Consider the following 26,586-nt stretch of genomic DNA (forward strand, 5'->3'; position numbering starts at 1 on the left):
AGGCCACCCGGGGCCGCCTCCGTTTCCTGGGCCCAGCTCAGCCATCCTGCAGAGCCCGGGTGACCTCAGCCGCATCAGAGAGAGGGTCTGTGCCCCCGGCCATCCAGGCTCCTGCGGGAAGTGGGTCTCGGGGACCACCTGTAGACGAGCACGTGAGCCAAGGCCGGGCCCGGTAACACCAAAGCCGGGGACACGGTCAGCGCTGGGCACGCAGAGGTCAGTCGGTGAGTGGGGCAGAGCCGGGACTCCGGAGAGGCAGCAGCTCAGGCCCGCAGCTCTACCCCGAGGGTCTGGCTCATCGCCTGCCTGCCTACAAGCCCCAGGATGACCCACCGGGGCACCGGACACGGATGCCCTCCACACAGGCTGGCCGCAGGGGGAGGCCCGTTTCCAGCAGTTCGAGGCAGAGCTGTGAACCTCCCTGCCCCCGTCTCAGGCCCCACACTCACCTGCTGTGAGCCCCCTCCCCAGGGACCACAGAGCCTCACAATCCAACTTCAGCCTCACTCTGGGTCCCCCGAACAAGGACTCGAGTTTCCAACACAAAACAGGAGCTCCATCTCCAGTGGGATCGCCAGGGCCAAGGTGGCTAGCCTAGAACCAGCTGGCCGCCCAGGCCCCCGACTGGCTGGGCCAAGACCGAGGGAAAACTGGCTGGGCCAAGACCGAGGGAAACGGGGCTTCATTTGATCCAGGCTCCCCGCCTGCGCTACCGGTTCACAGGCCCGGGGCAGCTCCACCCACCCCGACCCTCACCTCCACCTTCACGAAAGGGGCGCATCTGAGCTGTGTCCCCTGGACACCTGCACTGGTCAGACCCGGGGATGCTGACCAGGAGAGGCCCCCTGGGAGCCTCAAAGAGGCCACGGCCCGAGGGTGGAAGTGGAAGGCAGCTCTGAGCCGCTGGGGGCACCAGAAACAGAGGCACAGAGGATGGCCCCCAACCCAGGCAGGTGTCTCCAGGGCCTTGTGCTTGTGCTGAAGGAGAAGGACGAGAGAACCGGGTAAGGAGCTGGCAGGGGAGCCTGCGGCGGGAGGGACTCCGGGGGGGTCAGGGGGCCAGGGAGGCGAGGTCCAGCCTGACCCTCGGCTTGAGAGCCGCCTTCGCGTTTGGACACTGAGCTTTACCTCGTGCGTCTTCGGTGGAGGGGAGAGATGGTCAGATCTGGGTGAAGACAGAGGACAGACGGACCTTCGGCAGGAGGGGGTGACCCGCACCCTGCTACTGCTGGGTCGGGAGCCAGCCTCGCGTGGAGGTGGCCATGGGCGTGGAGACGGACGGGTGGGACAGCGGCGGCCCCCAGGGCCCGCTCCCCGAGGGAGCCTGGACGGCCCAGGGCAGAGACCGCCTCGCTGTCTCGCCTGTGGAAGTGGAGGTCGGGCTTAGAGCGTGAACCTTTGGCCGTCCTCTGAAAACGTTTTTAATTTAAATGAAGAGGACTGCTGAGTAACAGGCAATGGAAGCTGCTGTTACAGGGAAGTTTGGGACGGTCTCCAGGCCAGTGACCTGCGTGAACAGGGGACCTTCTGGAGCCTGGGGTGGGGCCAGGGCCACACACCCGTGGGCGGGCACCAGACGGCGGGACAGCAGGCTGCCGGTCTCAGCCTCCAACCTGCGGCCCAGCCGGCCTTTGCTTGGCTGGGGTTTTTGTTGCCGAGCTGTAAAGGTTTCTTTTCCTCCCTTGCTCCTGCAAAATTGATGGTCTCGCCCTCCAGACGGGCTTCAGGCAGAGAGCTGCGTCTGGGGGCGGTGGTGGCTTGCGGCTGCCTGTTTGCCTCCCCGAGGAGAAGTCACAGGGGCTCAGCTGCGATAACAGAGGCAGGAGACGCGGGAAACACAGCAGCTGTGTGCTCCTGAAGCACGTGCCCAGCTTCCCTGGCGGCTCAGACGGTAAAGAGTCTGCCTGCAATGTGGGAGACCTGGGTTTGATCCCTGGGTCGGGAAGATCCCCTGGAGGAGGGAAAGGCAACCCATTCCAGTATTGTTGCCTGGAGAATCCCACAGACAGAGGAGCCCGGCGGGCTACAGTCCATGGGCTCACAGAGTTGGACACGACTGAGCGACCAACCCTTACTTTGGGACTGAGGACTCTCCTCTCCGCCCAGCACTGCCCCTTTTCAGAGGGTCACCCCCCCCACCCGCCCCCTCCCTCAAAGCCAGATGCTGACTCTCCTCCAGCCAAGCCCGGGGTACCCTGGCATATGAGTGCAGGCTCATCTCTTCCTCAGCTCCCCACCGGCCATAGCCACTGACCACAGCCTCCATCCCGCCTCCACCCCTCTCCACCAGCAGGCCCAGCCCAGCAGAGCCCTCCAGAGGTGGACGCCCAGCGGATGGACGCGGCGCTCAGCCCGGCTCCGAGGACACCGCTGCCGGGTCAGCCCCTGTCACCCTGGCTCATAGCCACGTCCTAAGCCAAAACCTCTATGCCAGAGGAGGGGGCTCCCCTTTTATCCCCATTTGACGGATGAGGACACTGAGGCCGGGAAACCCAGGGACATGCCTGAGGTCAGGCGGCCAGAGGTGAAACGCGTGTCCCTCTCTCTGAACACACATAAATAGCCTGCACAGGCCCCCAGGGCCCATTTAGCTCAGGACAGAAGGCAGACAGGGAGACCTGGGTCCCGGCTCAACTCAGACACAAACAGAACCCGTCCTGCATATCAGACACGGGCTCCTGTCGAGGAGAAGAGCCAGGTGCCTGAGGAAAGGAGCCTCAGGATGGTGTCCCAAGGGCCCTTGAGGAAAAGGACCAGGGCTGGGACCTGGCTGAGTCGAGGGGCCACTCAAGGGCCCGGTGACCAGGAAGACCCTGTGGAGTGAGTGTGTGACCCCTCGGGGCCCGGGGACCAGGAAGACCCTGTGGAGTGAGTGTGTGACCCCTCGGGGGCCCGGGGACCGGGAGGACCCCAAGGAGTAGTGTGTGACCCCTCGGGGGCCCGGAGACCGGGAGGATGCCATGGAGTGGCTGCATGACCCCAGCTGTGGCCACACGCGCTGGGAAGCCGGCCGCCCGCATCTCCCCAGCAGGACTCTGAACACCGGCACTTGACCCTCAGGTGACCGAGACGCTGAGTCCTGTCAACGTGAGGACGTGAGGGGAAGCTCTGGCTGCAGCCCCCACATTTCCAAGAGACGTCCAGGAGGCCCGGGGTGCTTGTGGTATAGGCCAGCAGGGTCCTCACCAGAAACACCCCAAACAGCCAGCAGGCAGAGTGCAGGGGGCCCGCGAGGAGGCAGGCAGCTGGCCACAGGATGCCCAGGACGGCTGTGCAGCGTGTCTACAGTCAGACCCCAGGACCTTCTGGAGGGTGAGCCCTGCGAGGGACGCCATCCCTCACTGCGCTCTGCAAGGTTCTTCCCCCCACATGCACACACCTGTCCACGCAGGCAGCGAGACGCAATGCCCTGCCCAGGCCGCAGACCGGCAGATGGAGCCGCGGCTGACGCCTGCCCTCCTCTGGGCCTCAGGGTCCCCTTTGGTGCCCAGCAGGCCTCACGGGACCAGGCCCCCAGGAGCCGGTGTCAAAGCTCCTGCAGCAGGAGCCCACCTGGCCCCAGTGCCCCAGGCCAGGACCGCAAGGGCCAGGCCTCCACCGGTGAGGACCGCAGAGTCAGGAGGGAAGGGCGCGTCACAGCAGCAGCCCAGGGGCAGGCCCACATGCAGGGCACTCAGGCAGGCCTCACAGAATCCTCTTGACTCCCCCACCAGAGATGAGCAGAAATGCTTGATGACAGAGAATTGCAGAGAACCAGGGCAAGCTTCCTGGAGGAGGCCACACCTGAGCTGGTCCCAACCCCACTTGACTCAGGATGGGGCTTCTTTCTCTAAGCCAGGGGTTCTCAAACGGGGGCATTTTGTCCCCCCAAGGAACACTTGGCAATGGCTGGAGACATTTGCGGCTATCGTAGCTGGGGTGGAAAAAAAAACCTTACCAGAGTGAGCTGCCTGGAGCTCCCAGAGCTTAGATGACGGGCTGGGGTTGGGCAGCCCTGGAGGGCCTCCTAGAGGAGGCTCAAGGAGGAGGCACTCAGCTGGAGAGGAAGGCGCATGGTCTGGGAGTTCTGAGTCCAGGGGCCCCTCAGCCTGGTCCACCCTGGGGGCCCCCGACCTCTCCAGGTGCCAGACCTTGGGCTGGGTGCTCACATCTGTCAGGCCCTTAGATCCTTCCAGTAACCTGAGGAGGCCAGTGCTGCTAAGATCCCATTTCACAAAAGGAGAGACTGAGGCTCAGAGCTACAGGGAGGCCTGCTCAGGGCCCTAGAGGTCACGGTGGCGTAGCTGAAAAGCAGGTGCCCTCTCGGGGCCCCCAGGCCTGGCACCACCTCCCCTTGGTCAACACAGCCAGCGCTTGTGGACAGCCCTGCACCAGCCAAGCCTTGGGCCGGGCCCTGCCCCTGGCTCTCCCAAGAGACAAACTTCTGTTTGTAAAACAGCGAAAGACCCTAAGGTCAGACTGCAGGGTCCATGTGCTGAACCCACCGGAATCCAAAGGAGCAAGAAGCTCAGGAGGGCTTCCTGGAGGAGAGGGTGGGGTCAGGAACGGCCTTCCACAGAATGCTCCTTGTGGGAGCCCCCATCCCACGTTGCTGAGGCCACTTGGGGATAATGCAATCGGGGTCTACCCCAGGCTGCATTCACATCCAGCCAGGAGGCCCCCATGCAGGCCGCCCCAGATGGCCCTGCCCCTCCCGTCAAGCTGGGGACAGAGCTGCATCCCGAGTCCACCTCAGGCCAGGCGCACCGAGCCTTCACTATCCTGGCGGACCCCTTGGCCCATGGCGAGGCCCCTCTGTTGGTGCATGGTTCTTGGGCTCCCAGGGTGCCTGTGTTTCTCACTGGGGGATGAGTCCTTCAAGGGGCTCCGAGGAGGGTTTCTGATTAACTAGTTGGCGCCCTGTGTCACCCAGGGGCGAGCCAGGCCTGGTGCCCACTCAGGCAGAGAGACGCCTCAGCACCAGTGCCATGGAGAGGTTTTGGGGTACCTGCTCCCAAGATCAGGAGCTTCAGTAAATACTCCAGCATCTGCCACTTCAGCTGCCCCCCACCAAGAGGACAGTTCACTTCCTGTACCTCCTTAACACCCCCTAGCTTCCCCCAAAGACCTAACGAAGGGATCAGGTCTGTGACCCTGCAGCCAGACCCTGACGTTCGTTATCTCGTCCCCCCTCCCAGACCCGAGGTCGCACAGGGCAGCGCCTTCTGGGGACTGACCAAGCAGCAGGACTGCCCGACTGACCCCTGCCCGGTGCTCCCACCCCAGCCCAGGCCACAGAAAGTCCAGCAGGGAGGCTCGGCCCGACGAGTGGACAGCCCACTGCCGAAGGCCCGGCCGGCGGCAGGAGGGGGCAGAGAGCTCCCCGCTCAGCAGAACGCTAGCGGCTACTTTCCATGGAAAAAATGTCTTCAGACCCCCAGAGGCCGGGAGGCCCCAGCCCATGAGTCAAGGCTCTGCTGCACCACGGCTGAACCGCGTCCCAGACAGGCGGCCCCGCCCCGCCCCCCACCCCGTCCCGAGCCAGGCTTTGCCCCACTCCAGTCACAGCACGGGCCCCCTCCAGGCTGAGCCCCACCCCCGGGCACTGTGGCCCCTGGGCCTCCAGCCCGCACAGCCCCGGCGCCCCGTGCAAGTCCCCCGCACCCCAGGACGCCCACCTCCTCCCCGCAAAGTGGGCCCCTCAGAGTGGGGCTGCTCAGGGGCGACCTGGAGGATGGCCGCGGGCCCTGGGCCCTTGCCCTCGGGCCTGGCACCGTCGGCTGCCAGCAAACGCGGGTCGATAGGAATCTGCCTTCCTCCAGCCGGCGTCCGCCCAGCCTCGCCGTCACCAGGCTTCCCTGCAAGGTTTCTTTCAAAACGCACTTGGGAGAGCAAACGTGGAGACGACAGCCAAGCCAGGCCACCGTGCAGACCCCGGCGGACTCCTCGGGGGCCAGGGCGTGTGCCCCTGGGGCTCTGCAAGTGGTGGGAGGCCCTTCCTCCCCGGGGGGCCCCACCTCTAGGGACCGAGGGCTCTGAGGTTGCGGCAACCTTGTCCCGAGGCCCAGGCTCTGTCAGGGTTGGGGAGTGTCCACGGAGCCCCTAGAATTGTGGAGAAGGGGGCCTCGTACCCTCTCTTGTGGATCCAGGGCCACATCAGTTCCTGCCATGTTCTGGGACCCCTGGAGCCCCATCCGGAGGGGCAGGGCCCTCACCAGAGCAGCCCCAAGCAGGAGGGACGGGGTGGGTCTTCCTCACTCCCCCTCCAGCGCCCACAGTAGCTGGGAGCGGCGGACAGACACCGTGAGGGTCCCAGACGTCGGCCCCAAGCTGCAAGGCTGACTTTGCAAAGTGTGGGGGCCTGGGCGTGCCCGGGGGGGAGGGGCCTGAGGCCCAGGACACCCCCACAGCCCAGGGAACCCTCCCGATGTCGAGGCTGGAGGCCCAGCAACGCCAGGATGTTTCTCTGTCCCGGGGCCAGCGGCCCTCCACTCTGGGCAGGGCTGAGACACACCGAACTGTTCCGAAGGGGCCCAGGGCCATGTCATGCGGGCAGTCCTGTGTCCAGAGGCCCCTGGATGTCTTCAGACGCGGGACACTGCGCGGGGCTCCCTCTGACCTTGACCTCTCTCCCATCCACGGTCTCACTCTGCCCTCCTCCTGCTCCCCTCCTGTCCCCTCGGGTCAGGCCACGGAGCTGAGGCCAGACAGCCCAGGACGCCCAGAGCAGCGGACCTCGGCCCCTGCCCCCGCGGCTCCTGCCTTTCTGCAAAGACCCCCGTGGGCCATCCGCTGTCCTGGCTCGTGGGCCGGGAGCTTGCTGGGACCGACTTCATGTGGTGTGTGTCCCAGAACCAGGGCGAGCTTCATTTTTTCCCACTGACGTCACCCGGCACGGTTTGAATCCGAAGTGACTTCGAAACCCTCAGAGACATAACTGCAGTTGTCTTTGCAAAGTGGAATCAGATGGTTTTTCCAAACCTCCCCAGCCCCTGCCTCCTCCCCGACTCCCTCTCGCCCTCTCTCTCTTTTATTATGTTCCTTGGACGGCGGCCAGATGTTTCCTGCAACAGCAGCCCTCCAAAACGTTACAGAAAGAGTGTGCGCACGGCTTCCTGCCGCTGGGGTGGAAGCAGCGACGTGGCAGGGCGGGGGCGGCGGCCAGGCTGCAGGCCGGGGGGAGGCGTCAGTCTCCAGCCAGGCCCCGGGTCCCAACCCACAGGGCACCGGGGGCAGTGCCCATCCCCAGACGTAGGGCCTGGGCCTGGGCGGGGGCCAAGTGCAGGCCACGGCCTGGGAAAGAGCAGGGCGCTAAGACCAGGCTCTGGGCAGAGGCTGACCCGGGGTGCTCCCAGCTCCATGTCTCCATGGCGCACGGGGACCTTCATGCCCAGCAGCCTCTCCCAGGTCGGGCATCAGGGCCGGCCGCGCCTGGACCAGCTCACCTGAACACAGGCGCACAGGCCCATGCGGGCGGGGGGCGGGGCCTGGCAGGAGAGCAGCGTCCGTTCCCGATGGAGGCAGAGGCCGAAAAGCACAGGAGCAGCAGCCTGGACGGATCCAGCATTGGGGCCTGAGGCGCGTCTGGGGGACTGGCGCACAGGGGCCCCCGGAGGGAAGGTCGTGCCTCCCTAATCTTCAGGCCGCCACCAGAGCCTTAGCACGGGCAGCTCGGAGCTTCCCCTAAGCTGGGGGGGCACCCAGAGGTGCTGCAGCCCCGCTCAGCTCCCACCCCAGACAAGGCAGAACCCGCACGCGTGCATGCACGCACACACACACACGGAAACCCACACACACGTGTGCACGCGCGTGCACACACATGGAAACCCGCACAAGCACACATAGACACACACAGAAACCCGCACACACGTGTGCGTGCACACACACACGGAAACCCGCACACGGGCGCACACACACAAACGTGGAAACCCGCACACATGCGTGCGTGCACACACACACACGGAAACCCGCACACGCGCGCACACAGACACACACAGAAACCCACACACATGTGTGCGTGCACACACACATGGAAACCCGCACACATGGCGTGTGCAAACACACATGGAAACCCGCAAACATGTGCACACACACACACACACACACACACACGGAAACCCGCACACACATGCACGTGTACACACACGGAAACCCACACACACGCACGCATGCACACACACGGAAACCCACACATGCGTGCGCATGCACACACATGGAAACCCACACAACGTGCGCATGCACACACACGAAAACCCACACACACGCGTGCGTGCATACACACGCACAGAAACCCGCACACATGCACACGTGGACATACACACGGAAACCCGCACACACGCTCGCACACACACACATGGAAACCCGCACACATGCGTGCACACACACACAGAAACCCACACACATGCACATGCACACACACACGGAGCCCGTCTTCCCTTCAGCCCCCATCATCCTAGGTACCTTCAGGTTCAGGATGGGGGGGTGCCAAGGCTGTGCCCCCACCCCAGTCAGCAGGAGCCCCACTCAGGGAGGATCCCCCGCCACCAGAAAGAGTTCGGTTCTCCCCGGGGAATGTAGGATGCCACGTGGATGCCCAGTGGGTGGAGCTGAGAGCATGGACAGGAGAGAGAAGTCAAAGTCAAAGGTCAAAGAGCCCCAGCGTCTGAAGATGTCCTTCTAGGGGCCTCTGGACACAAGACTGCCCACATGACCCAGATGGGACTGGGGCCCCACCTGCCTCAGGGCCAGTCAACAGGGTGGCTGACCCTGCCCCCCAGGGCTCCAGACCACCCTAGGCTCCCAGGAGCTGCTGGAGGGACTCGCAGAACTCAGCCAGGCTGCCGTGCTCATGGTTAAGGGTTATTAGCCCAAACGGACAGAGAAAAACCAGCCCAGGGAGGGTCCGTGTGGGGCAGGTGCCAGGGACTCCAGGCACCAGGGGACGTGTGACATCATGGGAGGGGTGAAAACCAGGGAAGCCCCCCTGAACTTTAGTGCCCCGGTTCTCCTTGGAGGTGGGTCACGAAGACAAGCCTGGCTGTCCACGTAGGTGACTTTAGCTTCCAGCCCCCACAGAGGTCCGGTTGATACCGGGGACCCTGAGGCACCCCCCATAAACCCCATCATTTCACAGACTCCCTGGCGTGGCCTGGAGCAGGTAGACAAAGATGCTTTTATCAGCAGGACGTCCCGAGTGTCCAGAGGTCCCTCCCGGGAGCTGAGCCAGGGCCTGGCCTTTGGGCATGCAGGGTGTGGGCAACCCGAGTCTGCTGAGTCTCAGCTCTTTACTGCACAGCGACTCTGACCCACCACGTGCCACCCGGGGAGGCAGTGTGCCCAAATGAGCCCAAGCTGAGGAGGCAGAAAGGGAAAAAACCCGCCAGACACAGCAGGTGTGAGGGCAAGGATGCGCTGCTGAAACCTCATCTCCCAGGTGAAAATGAACCAGTGAAGTCGCTCAGTCACGTCTGACTCTTTGCGATTCCATGGACTGTGGCTACCAATTTCCTCCATCCATGGAATTTTCCAGGCAAGAGCACTGGAGTGGGTTGCCATTTCCTTTTCCAGGGGATCTTCCCAACCCCGGGATCGAACCCGGGTCTCCCGCACTGCTGGCAGACACTTTACCCTCTGAGCCACTCAGGTGACAGGACAGGGGCAAACCCAGGCTCCCACGCAGCCCACCTCTCAGCAGAGGGCCCGGGCCCACGTCTCGGGGGCCACATAAGAGGCCAGGGTTGACCACCCACAGGTTCTTCCCTCAACTTCCTGTGCCAGGAGCACCCTTCACAGTGGTCCCCGCCCCAACCACCCCAGGACCCCTGAGGAGAACGACAGGGACCGCTTCAGTGCCGAAACGTGCAGTGAGCCTCTGTAAGGGCAAAGGGTGATGCTCAAAAGCCCCAGGACGAAGCCCGGAAGCTCGATTCCAGACAACACAGGAGGGAGGCTTCAGGAAACGGGGGCCTTCCTGCTGCCCCCATCAAGTGGAGCAACAGAGCGTCACCCCAGTGGACCCCCTTTCCCTACAGGGGGAATGTGGCTCCGTTCCCACAGAGCTGCCCCACACCGGTCATCTCTCCAGAGATCCCCCCATGAAGGCTCAATCTTTTGACTCTTTGCAGACATATTTGGAAGATTCACTTCTAAAGGTTTTCACGAACACGGCAGCTCTCCAGGCTGGTCCCTGAGGATAGCCGCGGGAGAGGCGGCCTCAGAGCAGTCCTGCAAAGCAGCCTCGCCTGGGACCCCAACACAGCAAGAGAGATTTCAGTTAGACCTAAGGAAGACTGCCCGAGTGGGACCCAGGGATGGCACCTGGTTAGACAAGTTTGAGGAATCCCCACCTGCACCTCCTTCCCTGTGTGAAGCAATAGGCACGTGCACCATGGCTCCATAAAGCAGAGGGAGGGCCAGGTAACACCGTCTCAGTGGCCACCGCTGTCTAAGACCTAGATGAGATTGATGTCTGGCCTATTACCACCCAGGCTTCCCAGATGACACAGTAGTGAAGAACATGCCTGTTCATGCAGGAGACACGGGTTCGATCCCTGGGTGGGGAAGACCCCCTGGAGGAACTGGCTACCCACTCCAGTGTTCTTGCCTGGAGAATCCCATGGACAGACGAGCCTGGGGGCTGCAGCCCATGGGGTTGGAAAGGGCCAGACGCGACTGAGCGCACAAGCCTCCTAGTAGCTGAACCTCTAGGCCTCAGGGTTTGTTACTAGAATACGGAAAAATATTAGCACTGGCCCAGGGGCAGAAAGAAGCGGATTTCTGTTTAATGTTTATTTATTTGGGTCTTAGTTGCACGGTGCAGGGTCTTAGTCCCTGATGAGGGACTGAACCCTGCGCCCTGCACTGGGAACACGGACTTAACCACCAGACCACCGGGGAAGTCCTGAAGCAAGAGGATGTAAATTGGTGGTTCCTTCAGGAGAACCTGCTGGGAAGTCATTGGAAGTCCTTGATTCCTTCAGACCCTATCTTGGGAACCAGGAACGAAATTAGAAGATTGTCTTTCCCTCCTTTGTACACGAAGAACTCCTCTTTACCCCCCATGCCCAGCCCCGATGCCTCCTCCTCCTGGGAGTCCTCCAAGCTCCTCCCCACTGGCTGTTCCTCCCTCTGAATTCCCACAGTCCTGTGACCCCTCCTGGCACAGATCAGCCCACACTGGCTGCCTGCACGCAGCCCTGAACGCACCCCCAGAGCGTATTCTGGACTCCACTCTCCAGTACGCCAGCCTGGCCGCTTCTGGCTTTTGAGAGCTTGAAGTCTGCCTTACACCAGCGGGGAAGTGCTGAAAGTGTAAAATACCTACCGAATCTCGGACTTAGTAGTAAATGAGTGTAAGATAGCTCATTAATAATTTTTAGATGGCTTGCATGTTGGTATGATAATAGGTTGACACATTGGGTTAAATAAAATATATTAAATTTATAAAATTCACAGTTTTTAATGTGACTACTAGAAAATTTCCAGCCACGTGTTACATTGTATGGGGCAGATGCTGCCCTCTCCAAGCCAGCCCAGGGCAGCGACTGCTGAACAAATGAACAGATGGATGGGTACTCGGGGCTGACCGTCATTGCCTTTGCCCTGGAGTCTCAGACTCATCCAGCATGACCCATGACCATCCTGTCGAAATACAGGTGCTGTGAGAAGCTTACTGAATCACAGCTCCCCTCTCTGGAGTCTGCACCCAACCCCGTGTCATATGATCGGCCCCAGTGGGCGCCCGGCCCTGTGCTGGGGTCCCGGGGCACCACGGGCAGAAGAGGGGGAGCTCCAGGGAGCAAGGCCCATCTGAGGTCTGCAAGCTCGCCCTCCACCATTCTCACAGGCAGCACAGCGGGCGGTGCAGGCACAGGGAAGGCTGGGTGCCCACCTCCCGCTCAGGGTGAGCGTCGTCCAGGCCAAGCTGGCCAAGGAAGCAGGAGGCCGGGCTGTCCTTCCCCAACTTCTCACCGAGGTCCGCCCTGACAGTGCCGTCCAGACAAGCTCCCCACCCACCCCTCACCCTGACTCCTCAGAGCCAGCTGAGACCGATGGCCCTGACCCCCAACCCGGCACAGGTGCTCAACCCCTTCTATGGCTCCTGCGTATCCGTGGCCTCCCTTCTCCTGCTGACTCACTCTGAACTGGGAAGATGCCCACCTGAGCCTTTCTACAGGCCTCCGGGGACAAGCCTGGGGTGTCATGCTGGGGTCCAAGGTGGTCAAAATTCATCATCACTTCCCGCTGCACAGTCTGGTTACAGAGGGCCTCCCACTGGACAAGGTTCGGAAGCAGCTGGGGTCCCAAACACCCGTGATCTTCTGCCCGTGGTCCCTGCACTCTGCACCCCCATCCTCGCCAGCCAATGCCCCCTCCCCAGCCCACTCCCCTCCACGGGGTGTGAGGGGATCGCTGCCTTTGCACCTGGCTCTGAAATCTCCCTCTCCCTTTCCAGAACAGGAGGTGGGGAAGGCAAGCATTTAGGGAAAGGAGGGCCCCTCGGCCAAGAGGAAATCAGAGATGCTGTTACTGGGCCCCGGCTGCGTCCAGCACAGTCCATTCGGGCAGCTCCGCTGGCCCAGGCACAGGGACAGAGAGCAGAGGGGCGGCCCCTGTCCATCACAGAGCAGCGCTCTGCCGGATGGGCGCCGAAAGAGGGAGGGCTGGAGACGGTTGCCAGGGAGACTGCAGGGCTTAGCCAATCAGCCCCGGCCAACAGGCTTGGCGGTGGAGGGCGCTCGGTGGGGCAATGCTGCCCTCTGGTGGTAGATGGGGAAGATGATGGCCCGGCCCCATCTCTGCCATCAAGCCAGCTGGAGGCATCGGTGGTTTCCCCTTCATTCCAGGTAAATGAAGCACCCAGGCCTTTCATGAAATGCATCTTTCCTTGATTCTGACTTAATTCAAAGTTACAATCCACAAAGTTCTGTGCACAAAGAAAGGCTTTACTGAGCTTGATCAATCAGTAAGTCATTTTGGTTTGATAAATGCTCAAGTTGCAGAATCGAGGAACTTTCCAAAATCGCTGCAGACGGTGACTGCAGCCATGAAATTAAAAGATGCTTGCTCCTTGGAAAGAAAGCTATGACAAACCTAGACAGCATATGAAAAAGCAGAGACATCATTTTGCCCACAAAGATCCACGTAGCCAAAGCTGTGGTTTTTCCAGTAGTCATGCATGGATGTGAGAGTTGGACTGTAAAGAATGCTGAGCACCGAAGAGTTGATTTGGTGTTGGAGAAGACTCGAGGGAGTCCCTTGGACTGCAGAGATGAAACCAGTCAATCCTAAAGGAAATCAGTACTGAATATTCATTGGAAGGACTGATGCTGAAGCTAAAACTCCAATACTTTGGCCACCTGATGCAAAGCGCCAACTCATTGGGAAAGACCCTGATGCTGGGAAAGATTGAAGGCAGGAGGAGAAGGGGGTGGCAGAGGATGAGATGGTTGGATGGCATCACCGATTCAGTGGACATGAGTTTGAGCAAGCTCCGGGAGAAAGGGAAGGGCAGTGAAGCCTGGCGTGCTGTGATGCGTGGAGTCGCAGAGTCTACACAGCTCAGCGACTGTTCAACCACCTGGAATAATTAGAGAGCGCCACCTACTGTTGACCCAGAGAACTGCAACCCGGCTTTACCAGCGGTTGTAACTCTTCAAACAGAAGGGCCAGGGGTTTGGCGGGCGTGACTAGAGGAGTAGCAGAGGGTGTCCAGGAACTGGTGGGATTTCTGGAGCCCTAAGAGGTCCTGGTGGGTCCAACGGAAAGAAGCCACCAAAGTCGGAGGGAGAGCAGCTGCAGCCAGCCAGCCCCACTCACACGCTCCACTGACCCACTGATGCAGCTACACAGAGGCGGCTCTACCTGGCTGATGACTGCACGGGCTCCAGGCTCCTAAAGCCGCGGCAGAACCAACGCTTCAGGCCTCTGAATCCTCAGCACACGCCCCAGGCAGCGTCCACCATTGGCTGCAGTGGACACAGCTGGCCCTGGAGAGGAGCCGCTCAGAACAGGCCCTCCATCAACACTCTATCTGCTCTGAACTCATTTTCAGTTTTGTCTTGGCTTTTTTTTTAATCAATTTCTTTTTCTTTTAATCAAAGTGTCACTTATTTCTTGTACCCAAAGGTCACCGAGTTTGTGCTCACTGGCAAATTCCTAGACCTTTTCCTTCAACCTGTCCTACCCAAGGCCCTCTAAGACCTCAGGCTCCTCCAGAACCCGATATCCTGGACTTCTACACCCTGCACGGCCACCTGCAGCCCAGGAGGGCCCCACCTTCCATGCCCCCAGGACATTCTGCTCGGGGGGCGGGGGTGAGGGGGAGCTGATGTGTGTGACTCCAGGGCCCACATTTGTATTCCCAGGGGTGGGGTGGGGGGAAAATAAGGCCCCAGACTGAGATCCCGGGCTATACCAGCAGCAGGGCACGGGTCTCCTGGCCCCTGGCCCCACGCTGTGACTCTGATAGAGGCTCTGAAGACCCCACTACGGGTTCCATAAGGATACTCCAAGCTCCCCTCTCACACCCAGCCCCATCCAGCCCCAGACATATCAGGAAACCTCGCCTCTCTATTGGGAAAGTCTCTGGTCCTGAGACCTCCAGCCTGGGTCCTGCTGACCTAGAACTTGCCGGGGAGAGGTGCGGGTGATCTACTGGAAACCTGGAGCTCAGCCCACAAGGGGTAACACACAGTGGGGCCTGGGGGTGCCAAACTGAGCACCCGCCATCCCCCATGTGTCCACAAACGCCAGGCCACCAGCCGCCTGGCGAGCACAGGCTATGAGACGAGACTGGCCTCCGCCGTGGCCCAGCCCTCACCCAAGGTACCCAGGCTGCTCCTCTGTCAGCTGGCTTTGGGGCCTTTCTAATCAAAATACAAAAGCTGAGCTACCGGATGAAAACCTGCCCATGAGGCTCTGTAACTGGGGTCAGGCCCCACTCCGGGGGGCTCTCATTCCTGGGGAAGGGGCTCAGGCAGTACAACAGGCGCCTAGAGAGACACCTCGGCGGGGCGGGCGGGGAGAGGTGGGAGACAGTCAGCCGCCAGGCCAGCCCTTCAGCCCCACCTCGGCCCACCGTGCCCCCGCCAGGCTCCCCGCCCCTCCCACCCTCCCTCGCTCCCCCCCATCTCTCCTGAAAACGGGATGTTAAAGACAGGCGGCCTGTGCAATCTCTTTAGAAAAGAGCATCCTATTCACCACAGCTGGGCCGTCTCACAAGAGGCCTTCAGTAAACACACTGGTTTCCGAAAGTCAGTGTTCAGGCCACAGCTTGCGACATTTTTTTTTTTTAACATATCCATGCTGCTTTAATTTTCTCCATAAACTCTTTTATTTCAGAATCATATTAGATTTACCAGCTTTGCAAAGATAGCACAGGGAGTTCCCACAGACCCCTCAGCTGGCTCTCCCCAGTGCTAACATCTTACATTCATCTGGTACGTGTCATGACTAAGGAACCAGTATGAAGACGTCATCATTAAAGGCAACAGTTCAGAGGTACAGCAGGTTCGGCTCCAGGCCACTGCAGTACGTACCACAGGAAAGCCACTCACAGGAGAGTTTTGGTTCCCAGGGCGATAACGGTTCTGTTTACACGGCGCTGTAGTCTATCGGGGCTTCCCTGCTGGCTACAATAGTGTTATGTCTAAGGAAACAATGTTCAAACCTCAATTTAAAATATTTCACTGCGAAAAACATGCGAACCGCACCTGAGCCACTGGTGAGATGCCATCTCTTTGCTGGTGGAGGCTGTTCCCTCTGCACCGAGCGTCTGCCGTCTAGCGTGGCCTCCCCCACGGATGATCTGACCCGGGTCTTCTCGATGACCTGCTGCAGCTCCTGCATCAGCATCGCTGCTTCGCCTGCACTTGCTCGTTATGAGACGGCTTCTCCCCCGAACCCTCGCGAGCCGACCCTGCAGGGTTCAGAGTTTCCTTCTGCAGCCTCCTCACCCCGCTCAGCCTTCACAGAATTGAAGAGATTAGGGTCCTCCTCTGGATGAGGCTTTGGCTTAAGGGAGTGTTGGGCCGGTTTGATCCTCTATCCAGACCACCCGAACTTTCTCCGTACCAGCAGGAAGGCTGTCTCTCTTTCTTATCCTCCGTGTGATCCCTGGAGCAGCACTTTGAATTTCCTTCAAGAGTGCTCTTTGCCCTCACACCGTGGTTAGCTGTTTGGTGCAAGAGGCCAGGCTCTAGGACTGTCTCAGCTCTGACACGCTTTCCTCACTGAGCTCCACCATTTCTAGCTTTGATTAAAGTGAGAGACGAGCGGCTCTTCCTTTCCCTTGAACACTCGGGGGTCATGGTGGGCTCTTAATCGACCAAATGCCACTGCTCTTGGGTCTCGGGGAAAAGGGAGGCCGGATGAGAGGGGGAAGCGGGGGATCGGCCAGTGGGTGGAGCCGTCAGAACACACACGCTTGTCAGTTCAGTTGGCTGCCTTACGTGGGTGCAGCTCGCGGCTTCTCAGATAATGACGAGAGTAACACCAGAGGTCACAGGTCACCATGACGGATCTAACAATAATGAAAACGTTTGAAACACTGGGACAATTCCCAAAATGCAGCCCAGAGACACAAAACGAGCAGCCGCTGTTGGGGAACAGGCACCAAGAGATTCGCTAGACTGGCGTCGCCACTGACCTGCGGTTTGTGAGAAGCACAGCTTCGGCAACGAAGGGAAGACAATAAAGCGCGCTCTGCCTGTTCGTGTCCGAGACGTGAAAGGGTCAGTCACTCAGGCGTGTCCGGCTCTTTGCCCCCAGGGACTGGAGCCCGCCAGGCTCCTCTGTCCGAGGGATTCTGGCAAGAACACTGGAGTGGGTTGCCATTTCCTCCTCCAGGGGATCTTCCTGACTCCGGGATCGAACCCAGGTCTCCCGCATGGCAGGCAGTGTCTCTACCACCTGAGCCACCGGGAAGCCTGATTTATTCCACTCATCCTGCTTTCCCCCGACGTCCTCCTCTGACCCGGGACCCCACCCAACCCTGAGTTGTCACGTCTCCGAGGGCTCCTCTGGGCCGCAGTTTCTCAGACTTCCTGTGCTTTGATGACCTTGACAATTCTGAGGAGGATTGCTCAGGGATTCTGTGGAAGGTCCCTCAGCTGGGGTTTCTCTGGTGGTTTTCTCGTGTGGGCCTTGATGGGGGGGTTTGGGAGGAAGACCCTGAGGGAAGCGCCCTATTCATGCCTCTGCGCCAGGGGTGCAGGCCGGCACCAGGACGCATCACCGCTGGCGCTGGCCTTGACCCCTGGCCGAGGTCGGGTTTGCCGGGCCGCACCCCTCCCCTGGAGCGTTCCTGTCTGTCTCCCTCCCCCGGCAGCCTTCTTTACAAGGCGGTCACTGGGCACAGCTCGCATTCGAGGATGAGGGCTCAGGTTCCAGCTCGTGGAGGGGAGCACGCACACAAACCCTCTGGGACTCTTCTGCAGGGAGAGTCATCTCTCATCCACTACATGTTTATTTATGCAGTCATGTGTTTATGTGAGAACAGGCTCACGGGTATTCATGTTGTCCTTGGAGTCATAATCCAATCCGACGTTATTGTTTCTGTCCCAGCCCCGGGTGTCCCGGCCTCGTCCTCGGGGACCATGCTGGTCACACCCTGTGTCCCCCTGACGACCTGCTGGCGTGCTCCTGTGGTTAATGCATCCCTTCACTTTCACTTTCTAGCACAACAAGATGCTCCTGGCTCATTCCGGCCGTGTCTGCCCAGCCCTGGCATGGTCCCCCGCAGGACCCCTGGTCCTTGCCTTGGAGAACGGTGTTAGAAACCAAGATCTGGGTGCCGGGGTGCTCAGGGAGCAATCCGGCACTTGCAGTGTCTCTCGGCTGACAGAGCAAGGAGACTGTGTGCACGCTACACGGGCTGTCACGTGTGATCACAGGTGTTGCCACGCAGCCGTCTGTACTGAGCTAAACCCGAGTGCACGCTGGGTCTCCAGCTCTCATCCACCACCGCGTGGGTCCCTCTCAGCCCAGCAGCGACACGCCAGGGCCCCCAACCCAGCTGCATGGTCGTCTCAGTGAAGACGAGAGCAGCACCAGACAGCAGAGCCGTCAGCCTGCAGCCCCAGAAACAGCTTCATCGCCCCAGGAACAGGCTCCCACGGCGGCACCCTTCACGGCCAGTTTTACGGACCCCAAAGCTGCTAGCTCAGCCGCTGCTGCCTCCACTCCCTCAGGAAGGTTGCCCTGCCAGTCTGCAGGCCACCCTGGGATTCTCCTGACCTCCCAAGTAACTCTCTTTGCAGACAGTAAGGCTCACTGAGCAGAAAGGCCATGTGGTTTGGACGAGTACAGCGTCAGGTTCCTGCCAGAAGAGTTTCACTGCCCTACAAGTCCTGCATCTCCCTCACTAGCACCCCACTGGAACCGCTGACTTGTTTACCATCTCCAGAGTGACGCCTTTTCCAGAATGCTGCATAAATGGAATCGTGTAGTTTCTCTCGCTCAGGCTTTTTCACTTAGCAATATGCATTTGTGATTCATCCGTGTCTTTTCGTGGCTGACAGCTCATTTCTTTTTATTGCTAAGAGTGTTCCACTGTCTGGAGGAACCTCAGTCTGCTTATCTATTCAGTTACTGAAGGACATCTCAGTTGCTTCCCGTTGTCAGCAGTTACGAATAAAGCTGCTATAAAGGTCCGTGTGCCAGGTTGGGGGTGGACAGACATTTTCAAATTGGTTGTATCAACACCTAGAGCTGCGGTCACCAGATGCTGCTGAACTTTGTAAGAAACTGCTTCCCAGAGCATGCGACCTCCACTCTCAGGGTGCAAGGGAGGCCCCCCCATCTCGAGAGCCCTGTCGCGGCAGCCTCTCCCCATTCTGCACTCTCCAAGGGCCTTGGCGGCTAAGAGAAGAGCGTGGGCCCCTCGCCTAGCCCAGGCCCTACCTCACCTCCTGAAGGCTTGGCAGTGGATGGAAGGGAAGTCCACAGGCACCTCCGCCAGTCCCCACCAGCCCCTGGGGCCCCACCTGTCCTACCGGACAGCCTGGAATCCAGGCAGGCGTCCGGGCAGGCTCACATCTGGCCCTCCCCGGCAGGCACCCGGGCCAGCTCAGGCAGGAGCGCCACCCAGACTTCGGGGGCCTGGGTCCCACTGCTGAAGCTGAAGGCGGGCCGCCACCTCTTCCCCTGGCCTGTTTCCTCCCCGAACAACGGGGCTGCTCATCGTCGGTGATCACGGCTCTGCTCCGCGCCTACACGGCCCATACTCACTGCGGCTGTCCCCCGTCTGCAGAGGTGAGGCTGAGGCCCAGGAGGGAAACGCTCTGTCCACCCACGTCCAGCTGGGGGCAGACTCCGGGCCGGCCTCCCGAGCCTCGGGCCTCCCGGATGGTCCCGGCAGCCGCTGCACCGAGAGGAACAGGAGGACGGAGGCCCGACCTGGGGGGCGGCCCAGAGACCTCAGGCCCCCCAGGCAGAGGGGGCTTCCGAAGCTGGGTGGGCCCTAACCCGGGGGGCAGGGGACCCAGCAAAGCCGAGCCTGGTGATCATGCCCCTGCCTCCACCACGAGCCCCTCGGGGCCGTGGGCCAGGATTCCCTAGATGCTCCTGACCCACCTGTGTCTCAGAAGCATGAGAACCAACAGCACTCCTCTTGCGGGACTGGGTTTTTTCCAGCCTCGCTCGCTGGGTGCCGAGCGCCGGTTCCCAGGCTGAGTCGGAGTCTGCAGCCAGCCCCCAGGTTAGGTCAGGGCCCAGGGGCCCTGGTGGGATAGAGAGCCCCTCAGGGTGGAGCCTGGCCTGTAAGTGTGGTCTGTGAGTGTCCGTGAATGAATGAGGAACCAAGGCCCCCACAGCCCGGGATTCCCACCCCCACTGGTGGCTCTGACCTCCCTGGGACTTTCACCATCAAGGGCATGACAACGCTGACCCTCCTGGTCCCCCGGCCTGGAACTGGCCCACAGCCCCGACCTCCTCCAGATGTGGCCCCAGACTAGAGGTGGAGGGCTCCAGAACCCACGCCTGCCAGGCCTGTTCCCCAGGGGACGGCCTTGTCGTCCCAGGAAAATGACCCAGGAAGCGGCGACCTCAGGGTCTTTTCTGGATGACTGAGGTCTCGCCCACCTCGGGACAACAGCCCTGGGAGGTGGGGGTGTCTGTCCCTGCCCGGGGACGGGGAAACTGACGTCCAGAGGGGGAGCTCCCAGTCGGGGCTCAGCGCGCAGTGGGCTCCGCGGCCCAGCGGGGTGGCCCCACTCCGCCCCAACCCCGACCCTCTGACGTAATCGGACGGGGGCGTGGCCTGGGCCGCGGAGTTCCGAGGCTCCCGGCGATTCCAGAGGCCCGGAGTGGGGCACCTGCAGGACCGGAAGGACCCGCGCGGCCTCTGCCCTGCGCGTCCAGCAGGGGGCACTGCTGCCTCGCACCGGGCCCTGCTCCGGGCCCTGCGGTCCATCCGTCTCAGGACTCCTCCCTGGAGGTGCGGCCCCTCCCAGTTCCTCTGGGGCCCCCCGCATCCTCAGATGGCTTCTGAGGCTGGAGGGCAGTTGGGTGAAATGGCCAGTCCACTCCAACTCTCTGAGCCCTCGAGATCGCCCCCGCCCAGGGACAGGAGGGATGGGAAGTCAGCGCCCAGCCAGGCCAGCGGGAAGCAGGAGCCTGCGTTTCAGCTGGGGGTCAGCCCTCGGCACAGCAGAGGAGCCCCAAGCGCGGAGGCAGAGGAGACCGCGTGGGTATCAGGGGGCAGAGGACAAGAATTGCCCTGTGCTCCATTTCCTGACGCCCTCCATGCTCCGGCCCCTTCCTGCCTGAGGTCTCAGCCCCGCTGGCTGCCTCTGCTCGGTTCTCATCACTTGCTGCTGCCGGGCTCAGGCCCAGTGATGACCCCCCGCTTCTTCTGTCCTCTGCGTCCCCTGCTGGGTGTCGGGGCCTCTCTGGGGGCTCACCCCATCTTCCTAGGACTCCCTCCACTTCCCACACAGGCCCTTTCTCCAACCACACTGCTTGCCTGGCGACAGCAGGGCCCGCTCTCTCCTGTCACCGGGCCCCAGCACCCAGCTTGGAACCTGCCATACGGGGATGCCTTGCACAGTCCCGTCCAAATGCCCAACCTCGCCTCTGAGGTTCCCTAGCCCTGCTCACTCAGCCTGTCACCACCGGATCCTGAGGCAGATAAACTTATCAAGCCCAGCATCTGTGGTCCAGGGGGACTGCCCTGGGCCGGGGTCACCATGGCAACTGAGGCAGCAGGGGGGCCAGGAGCCAGATTGCCTGGCAGTGGCCGTGGCAGCTCAGGGCCTCCGCGTGACTGGGGCCCTCCAGGGGCACAGCGCTTGGCAAGAGGTCGGGTGTGAGCCCTGCGCCCCAGACTCCTCCTCCTCTCGGACCCCTGCCCACTGGCTCCTCTGCTCTGCTCTTCCAGGATCGGCGCTCCAGCCGAGGGGTGCTCCCTCAGGCCTGCATCCTGGACAGTGTGCGGGGGTCCCTCAGCCTGGGGAGGTCGTCTCAGCCATGGCCCTGCCCTGGTCTTCCCCAGAGACTCCAACAGCCCCTCAGGCCGTGCAGCCATCAGAGGCAGCCCTCCTCGGGGTCCACTTACTCCTGCCAGACGCCCCTGCAGGGTCTGCCCACGGAGACTGTGTCCAGAGCTGGGCCAGGGCCTGCTGAGGCTGGGGTCAACGGCCAGGGATCCCCTGGGCCAGGGTCCCTCACTGGCGAGGCGACCGTCTGGTTCTCCAGGCCCCTGGGGCTGACTACACTTCCTAGACCAGAAGGGGTCCCCACAGTGGTTATGTTTGAATTTTTATGACAGGAAACCAGAATGGGCTGGTCGCAGAGGTTCGTGGGGGTCTGTCTCCTGTGCCCACCCTTCCAGGAGGTACAGGCTGAGCTTCGTGGGCAAGGCCACGCCTGACTCCCGGGAGGCTGTCGCGGGCAGCAGGCCGTGGGGGCTGGGTGTCAGCACCTCGGGCACCGCCTGCAGCCAGCCAGGGCCGGGACAGCTGAGTTCTGGTGAAGCCGTGCACGTCACACGTGCAGGGGCACGTTTGTATGTGTGTAAACATGCAAGTCCCACGCACACTGTACGCCCACGTACAGCGAGTCTTCTGGGGGGCCTGGCTCTCGGGCCTCAGGACTCATCATCAGGTTCACACCCGCCCCCGGGAGCCACCTCGGTCCTCAGTACGACGTGTCCGGTGCCACCGGGCAGGGCTGTGGGCCTCAGGGCTTCCAGCCCCAGGATGCCCCGGGCCCCAAAACGGTGCCGGCTGGACGGAGGTGCAGGAGAGGGTTCGGGCACCGCAGGCACGCTGCAGCCAGGCCCCGTCTAGCCCCCAGACGGCATGGAGACAAGTGGGAGCAGGTGGGTGCCACTACCTGCTCGTTAATGGGGCAGCCGGATGACATCACTCATCCTGGGGCCATGCGAACCTCCCCCCCGTCCGGGCTGATGCCCACGCCAAGCCCCGAGAGGGCCGAGGGCGCCCCTCTTGGGGGGCTTCTGGACGGAGCCCAGGCACGGAGGGGGTGAGTCACCCAAGAGCCCTGAGATGCAGAGCAGACCCAGGAGGAGGACAGGCCCAGCAGCCCCAGGTCAGGGTCCTGCTGCCGGCACCTGGCCGCCAGAGTCGGAGGGCAGCTGGGGCGCCTGCTGTGGCCCTCGGGGGGTGGTGAAGGCAGCAGGCCCGCCCCCTCCAGGGCAGCCGAAGCCCCCCGCGCAGTCGGCTTCCAGCCCCGGACAGGAAAGCCCCCCGAACAAAGGCAAGCTGAGGGGGTGTTTTTAAACGCTCATGTTTTGCTTGTTTCTCCTCTCACGTTTTGCTCCGAGTCTCTTCTCCACAATTCTGACACCATTGTTCGCCCGGCACCTGCGGCTGCGATGTTTTGAGAACAGTCCGTGTGGGGAAGTAATTTCACAGTCAGTCCCGGGAAGGCCAGCTGGCCACGGGGAGGGCGCAGAGCAAGGCGTGAGCGTTACTCGGAAGGGGAGGAGAACCCTCGAGAGTTCCGGGCCCAGCTTCCCGCCTGCAGCAGTGTTGTCCGAGGCCCGCGCGCCCATCTGAAGTCCCGACGTCGACTCAGAGAGCCTCCACCTCTAGAAGCAGAAACACAACAAGCCCCCCCTCCCCGCCACATCCTCCAAGTTATACATGAGGGATAAAATTACATTTGTACAAAAATAGATTTTTTTTCTACCTTTCCCGATGCTTTAAATGTCTCCTCTTTTTCTCCGTATGTCATCTCTGTGAGCTACACGTCCCGGCTAAGGCATTGCTAAGGACTGGCAACGGCTAAAGCTGTTTGCTCCACAGCATCTTAAAATAGATGCGTCTCCTTGCCTCAAGGTATTCATTCGAACCCGGATTTCACCAAAGAAGGGGTCCTTACATACTTGCTTACAACAAGCAAATTTATAGGAAAATGGGGTCGGGGGGAGTCTTGATTAAAAATAAACAGAAAACGCTGGTAACTGGTCTGTGTGTCTGTGGATGGAGAGCAGGCCTGTGCACACGGGGTCTCTACAGCGCGGGTGTTGTCCACACACACCTGCGTGGGCAGGGACCAAATTCCACGGCGGGAGCAACATCAGCCCATCACGCTCTGGCTGGACGTTCCGGCTGGGCCCAACCAGGGCCTCCGCGGAGCAGGGAGTGCGGCGTGGTCTCCAGCACTTGCCCCGGGGGGTCTGCCAGCCCAAACCCTCCTGGGACGCCCAGGGCCGGGGGCCGTCCTCCCCCCGGGGGGATGAGGGCCAGCAGCTGACGCGGGTGCCCTCTGCACAGACGTCCCCGAGCAGGCCAGCTTCCAAGGAAACGCCCAGTGGGGGACAAGCCAGAGGCTGGCCTGGCCAACAACTTCCGAACCTGAGACACAGTCGTCTTCATTCCTCGGCCTCGGGAGCCCCGCCTGATGACCGAGGGGGAGGTGATGCTGGGCAAGGGGGGGCGTGCCGGAAGCATCCAGTGAGTGGGGACGGCACAGGATGGCCAACGAGCTGACGTTAGTGCTATCTTTAGAAAATTAAAGACTGTCCCACCAAAATAATAATTACCAAAAAAATCACCTTAATTGAACCAGATTGGTCTACTGAAGGTCTGGTTAAAGAAAATGTCTACCTACTGAATAACGTGCCATTTCCCCACCATCACCTTTTCAAACACAGCAAGGACGTTACGATGACAGCACCCGAGGAGAAGAAGGGGGGCTCGGCCCCAGGACGCCATGGGCCTGGTGACGCAGGAGGCCGGGGGAGGGGATGCCGGGGGCTTCTGGCTTGGGGTAGGGCAGCCGGGGGACCCCGAGGCCAGACCCCACAGGGCCCCCTCCTGGGCTCCAGAGTGGTCCAGGGCAGCGGGGCGGGCTGGGTGTGGACGGGGTGTGTCCAGCTGCAGAAGGCACTGGGTGTGGGGTGGGGGGCAGACCTACAAACCCACCACCAGGGGTACCCCAGGGGGAGGACCACCAGGGTGCCTGCTTCACTCTGCTGACACCACCACGCCCCCAAAGGCGGCCAAGACTTCCGGGGGCACTGGGCAGGCCCCGGCTCGCCCCACCTCTGCCGCAGAGGGCGGATGGGGCAGGTGCCGCGGCGGCTGGGGACGCATCTCCTGGGGGCGGGAATGGGGGGGGCCCCAGAGAAAGGAGATGTCTGTGGCGTCCTCCACACGGTTGGCCCAGATGCCTCACGCTCAGCCTGGGCTGGACCCTGGAGGGCAAAGAATGGACACCCTCTTCCCCACAGAGGCCGGGAGGCCGGCCTGTCCTCACCCAGCCTCGGGGCACCCCCGCACCCCTCCACGGGGAGACAGGCTTGGGGGAGCAGCCACAACGCCGACCCCCACTCCTGCTCCAGGGCCGCTGACGGGGGCAGCAGGACCCCACGCACCCAGTTCCGGCTCCCCCAGCCGACAAACGCTGGGTTTCGGGGCGTGAGACAGAAAAACGGACCGGAGGGAGCGCACGACGGTGCAGAGGCCTTCACCCTGAGAGACCCAGCCCAGGACGCTGGGCCTGCCGGGCCGGGCGGGACCCTGACCAGAGAGGGTGCGGACGGACACACGACGACAGCCCCATCCCAGGGTGCTGACACTCGGCCGCTCCCCACCTCAGGGGCCCATGAGACGCCTGCCACCCAAGGGGCCTCCCTGCCCAGAGTGCTGCAGGCCCCGGCCAGCTGTCCGCTCCCCGCAGCGGAGTGCCCACAGGTCCCGCCAGCTCTGGACGCCGCTGGTCTCCCTCAGTGTGCACGGCCGACCGAGGACCCTCTTCCCCTCCCGTCACCGTGGGCCTCCTGGGTGGGCAGCAGGCCTCCGGTCCACTAGAGATCAGGCGCGCCCTGCAGGAGTGGGGGCCAGCCTCAGCCCTCTGCACAGGCTGGAAGGTTTGGAGGCGGCCTGGACAGGACCACATGGGACAGGAGCTGAAACCAGGACAATGCAAAGACAGCACGCAGGTGGGGTGGGGTGCGCGGGTGTCCCTGCAGCCTTAAGTGACCCCCAAACCCAGGGCAGAGGTCGGCTCCCAATCTGACCGGCCTGGGGAGCAGGTTGAAAGCCATCTTTGGAAAAAGGGGCTGCTCACCCTTCACTCTAAGGGACCAGAGCCCCTCCCGTCCTCCCGGGAGGCGGGTGGGGGGGGGTCTTTGGCAGCTCCCCACCTGTTCCCTCCTCCCAGTCGCGGGTGAAGCTGGGCAGGCAGGGCGCCAGCCAACACCGGAGGCAGAGGGATCCTTGCAAACAGAGGACCTCGCACGGGAGACTTCCAAACCCAGCGACCACAGAGCATGACGGAGCCCAGCCGCCCTCTGAACGCTACGGCTCCAGGGGCGGAGGCGTGTACCCCGTGAGCCCGCCCGGGTTCCCCCCTCCCGGGGCTCACACCGGCTCCTGCCGCTCCGGCGGCCGCCCCGGGATGCCCGCTGCCGGGTCCAGACGAGTCGTGTGGAAAACGAGGAGGGCGGCCTGCAGCACAGGCTCAGCAGCGGCGGGCCACGCCCCCAGGGCCAGGCGGGCCACGCCCCCAGGGCCCGCGGGCAGAGGGCGGGGCGGGCCGGGAACCGCGGGCCTAAGTCATCTGGTGCGGGGCCTCCAGCATCTCCATGAGGAAGGTGTCGATGGGCGTGTCCCCGATGAGCTTGAAGAAGAAGAGGTGCTCCAGGCACTTGAGGCCAATGGAGCGCAGAGCGGGCAGGCGCAGCAGCAGCTTGGCGAACCTGCGGATGAAGCCGCGTGAGCGCCCGCCGCGCTCCCCTACCCGGGCCCCGTGGCCTGACCGTCTCACCGCCCCAGCCCCCGAGGCTGCCACGGCAGGGGACCTGCCTGAGCCGGGGCCCTTGAACGGGGAGGGGTCTCTCAGGCAGAGGATGGACGCAGAGTGGGGCCAGGGCCCAGGGGCAGAAGACCCCCAAGAGGACACCCCCAGGGCAGAGATTCAGGATAAAGGGCCAGTGGCCGGGCAGGGGCGGGGTGATCAGGGCTTCGAGGGGGACGTTAAAAGGCGCGGCAGGCTTTCTCCAAGGGCAGCAGGAGTCGCAGCAGGATTTTACACGGGAAGAAGGGCTCTGACGGCAGATCTGAGCACCAGCAAAGCCCCTGGCCGCCGGGCAACCCCCTCTCGGGATGAAGTTGCTCCTGAGCTGGGGGGCAAGTC

General features: G+C 62.1%; 1 protein-coding gene across 2 annotated transcripts in view; it reads right to left on the reverse strand.

Moving 5' to 3' along the window:
- Positions 1-22,712: 22,712 nt before the first annotated feature.
- RXRA (retinoid X receptor alpha) overlaps positions 22,713-26,586 on the reverse strand; it is a 92,724-nt gene continuing 88,850 nt past the window's right edge. For both annotated transcript variants that reach the window (XM_070378677.1, XM_070378678.1), the window contains exon 10: positions 22,713-26,149. In XM_070378677.1, coding sequence (XP_070234778.1) covers positions 26,002-26,149 — 148 coding nt within the window. In that variant the 3' untranslated portion in view covers positions 22,713-26,001. The remainder of the gene's footprint in view (positions 26,150-26,586) is intronic.

Source organism: Bos mutus, chromosome 11, assembly GCF_027580195.1.
Source record: "Bos mutus isolate GX-2022 chromosome 11, NWIPB_WYAK_1.1, whole genome shotgun sequence".
Classification (NCBI taxonomy): domain Eukaryota; kingdom Metazoa; phylum Chordata; class Mammalia; order Artiodactyla; family Bovidae; genus Bos; species Bos mutus.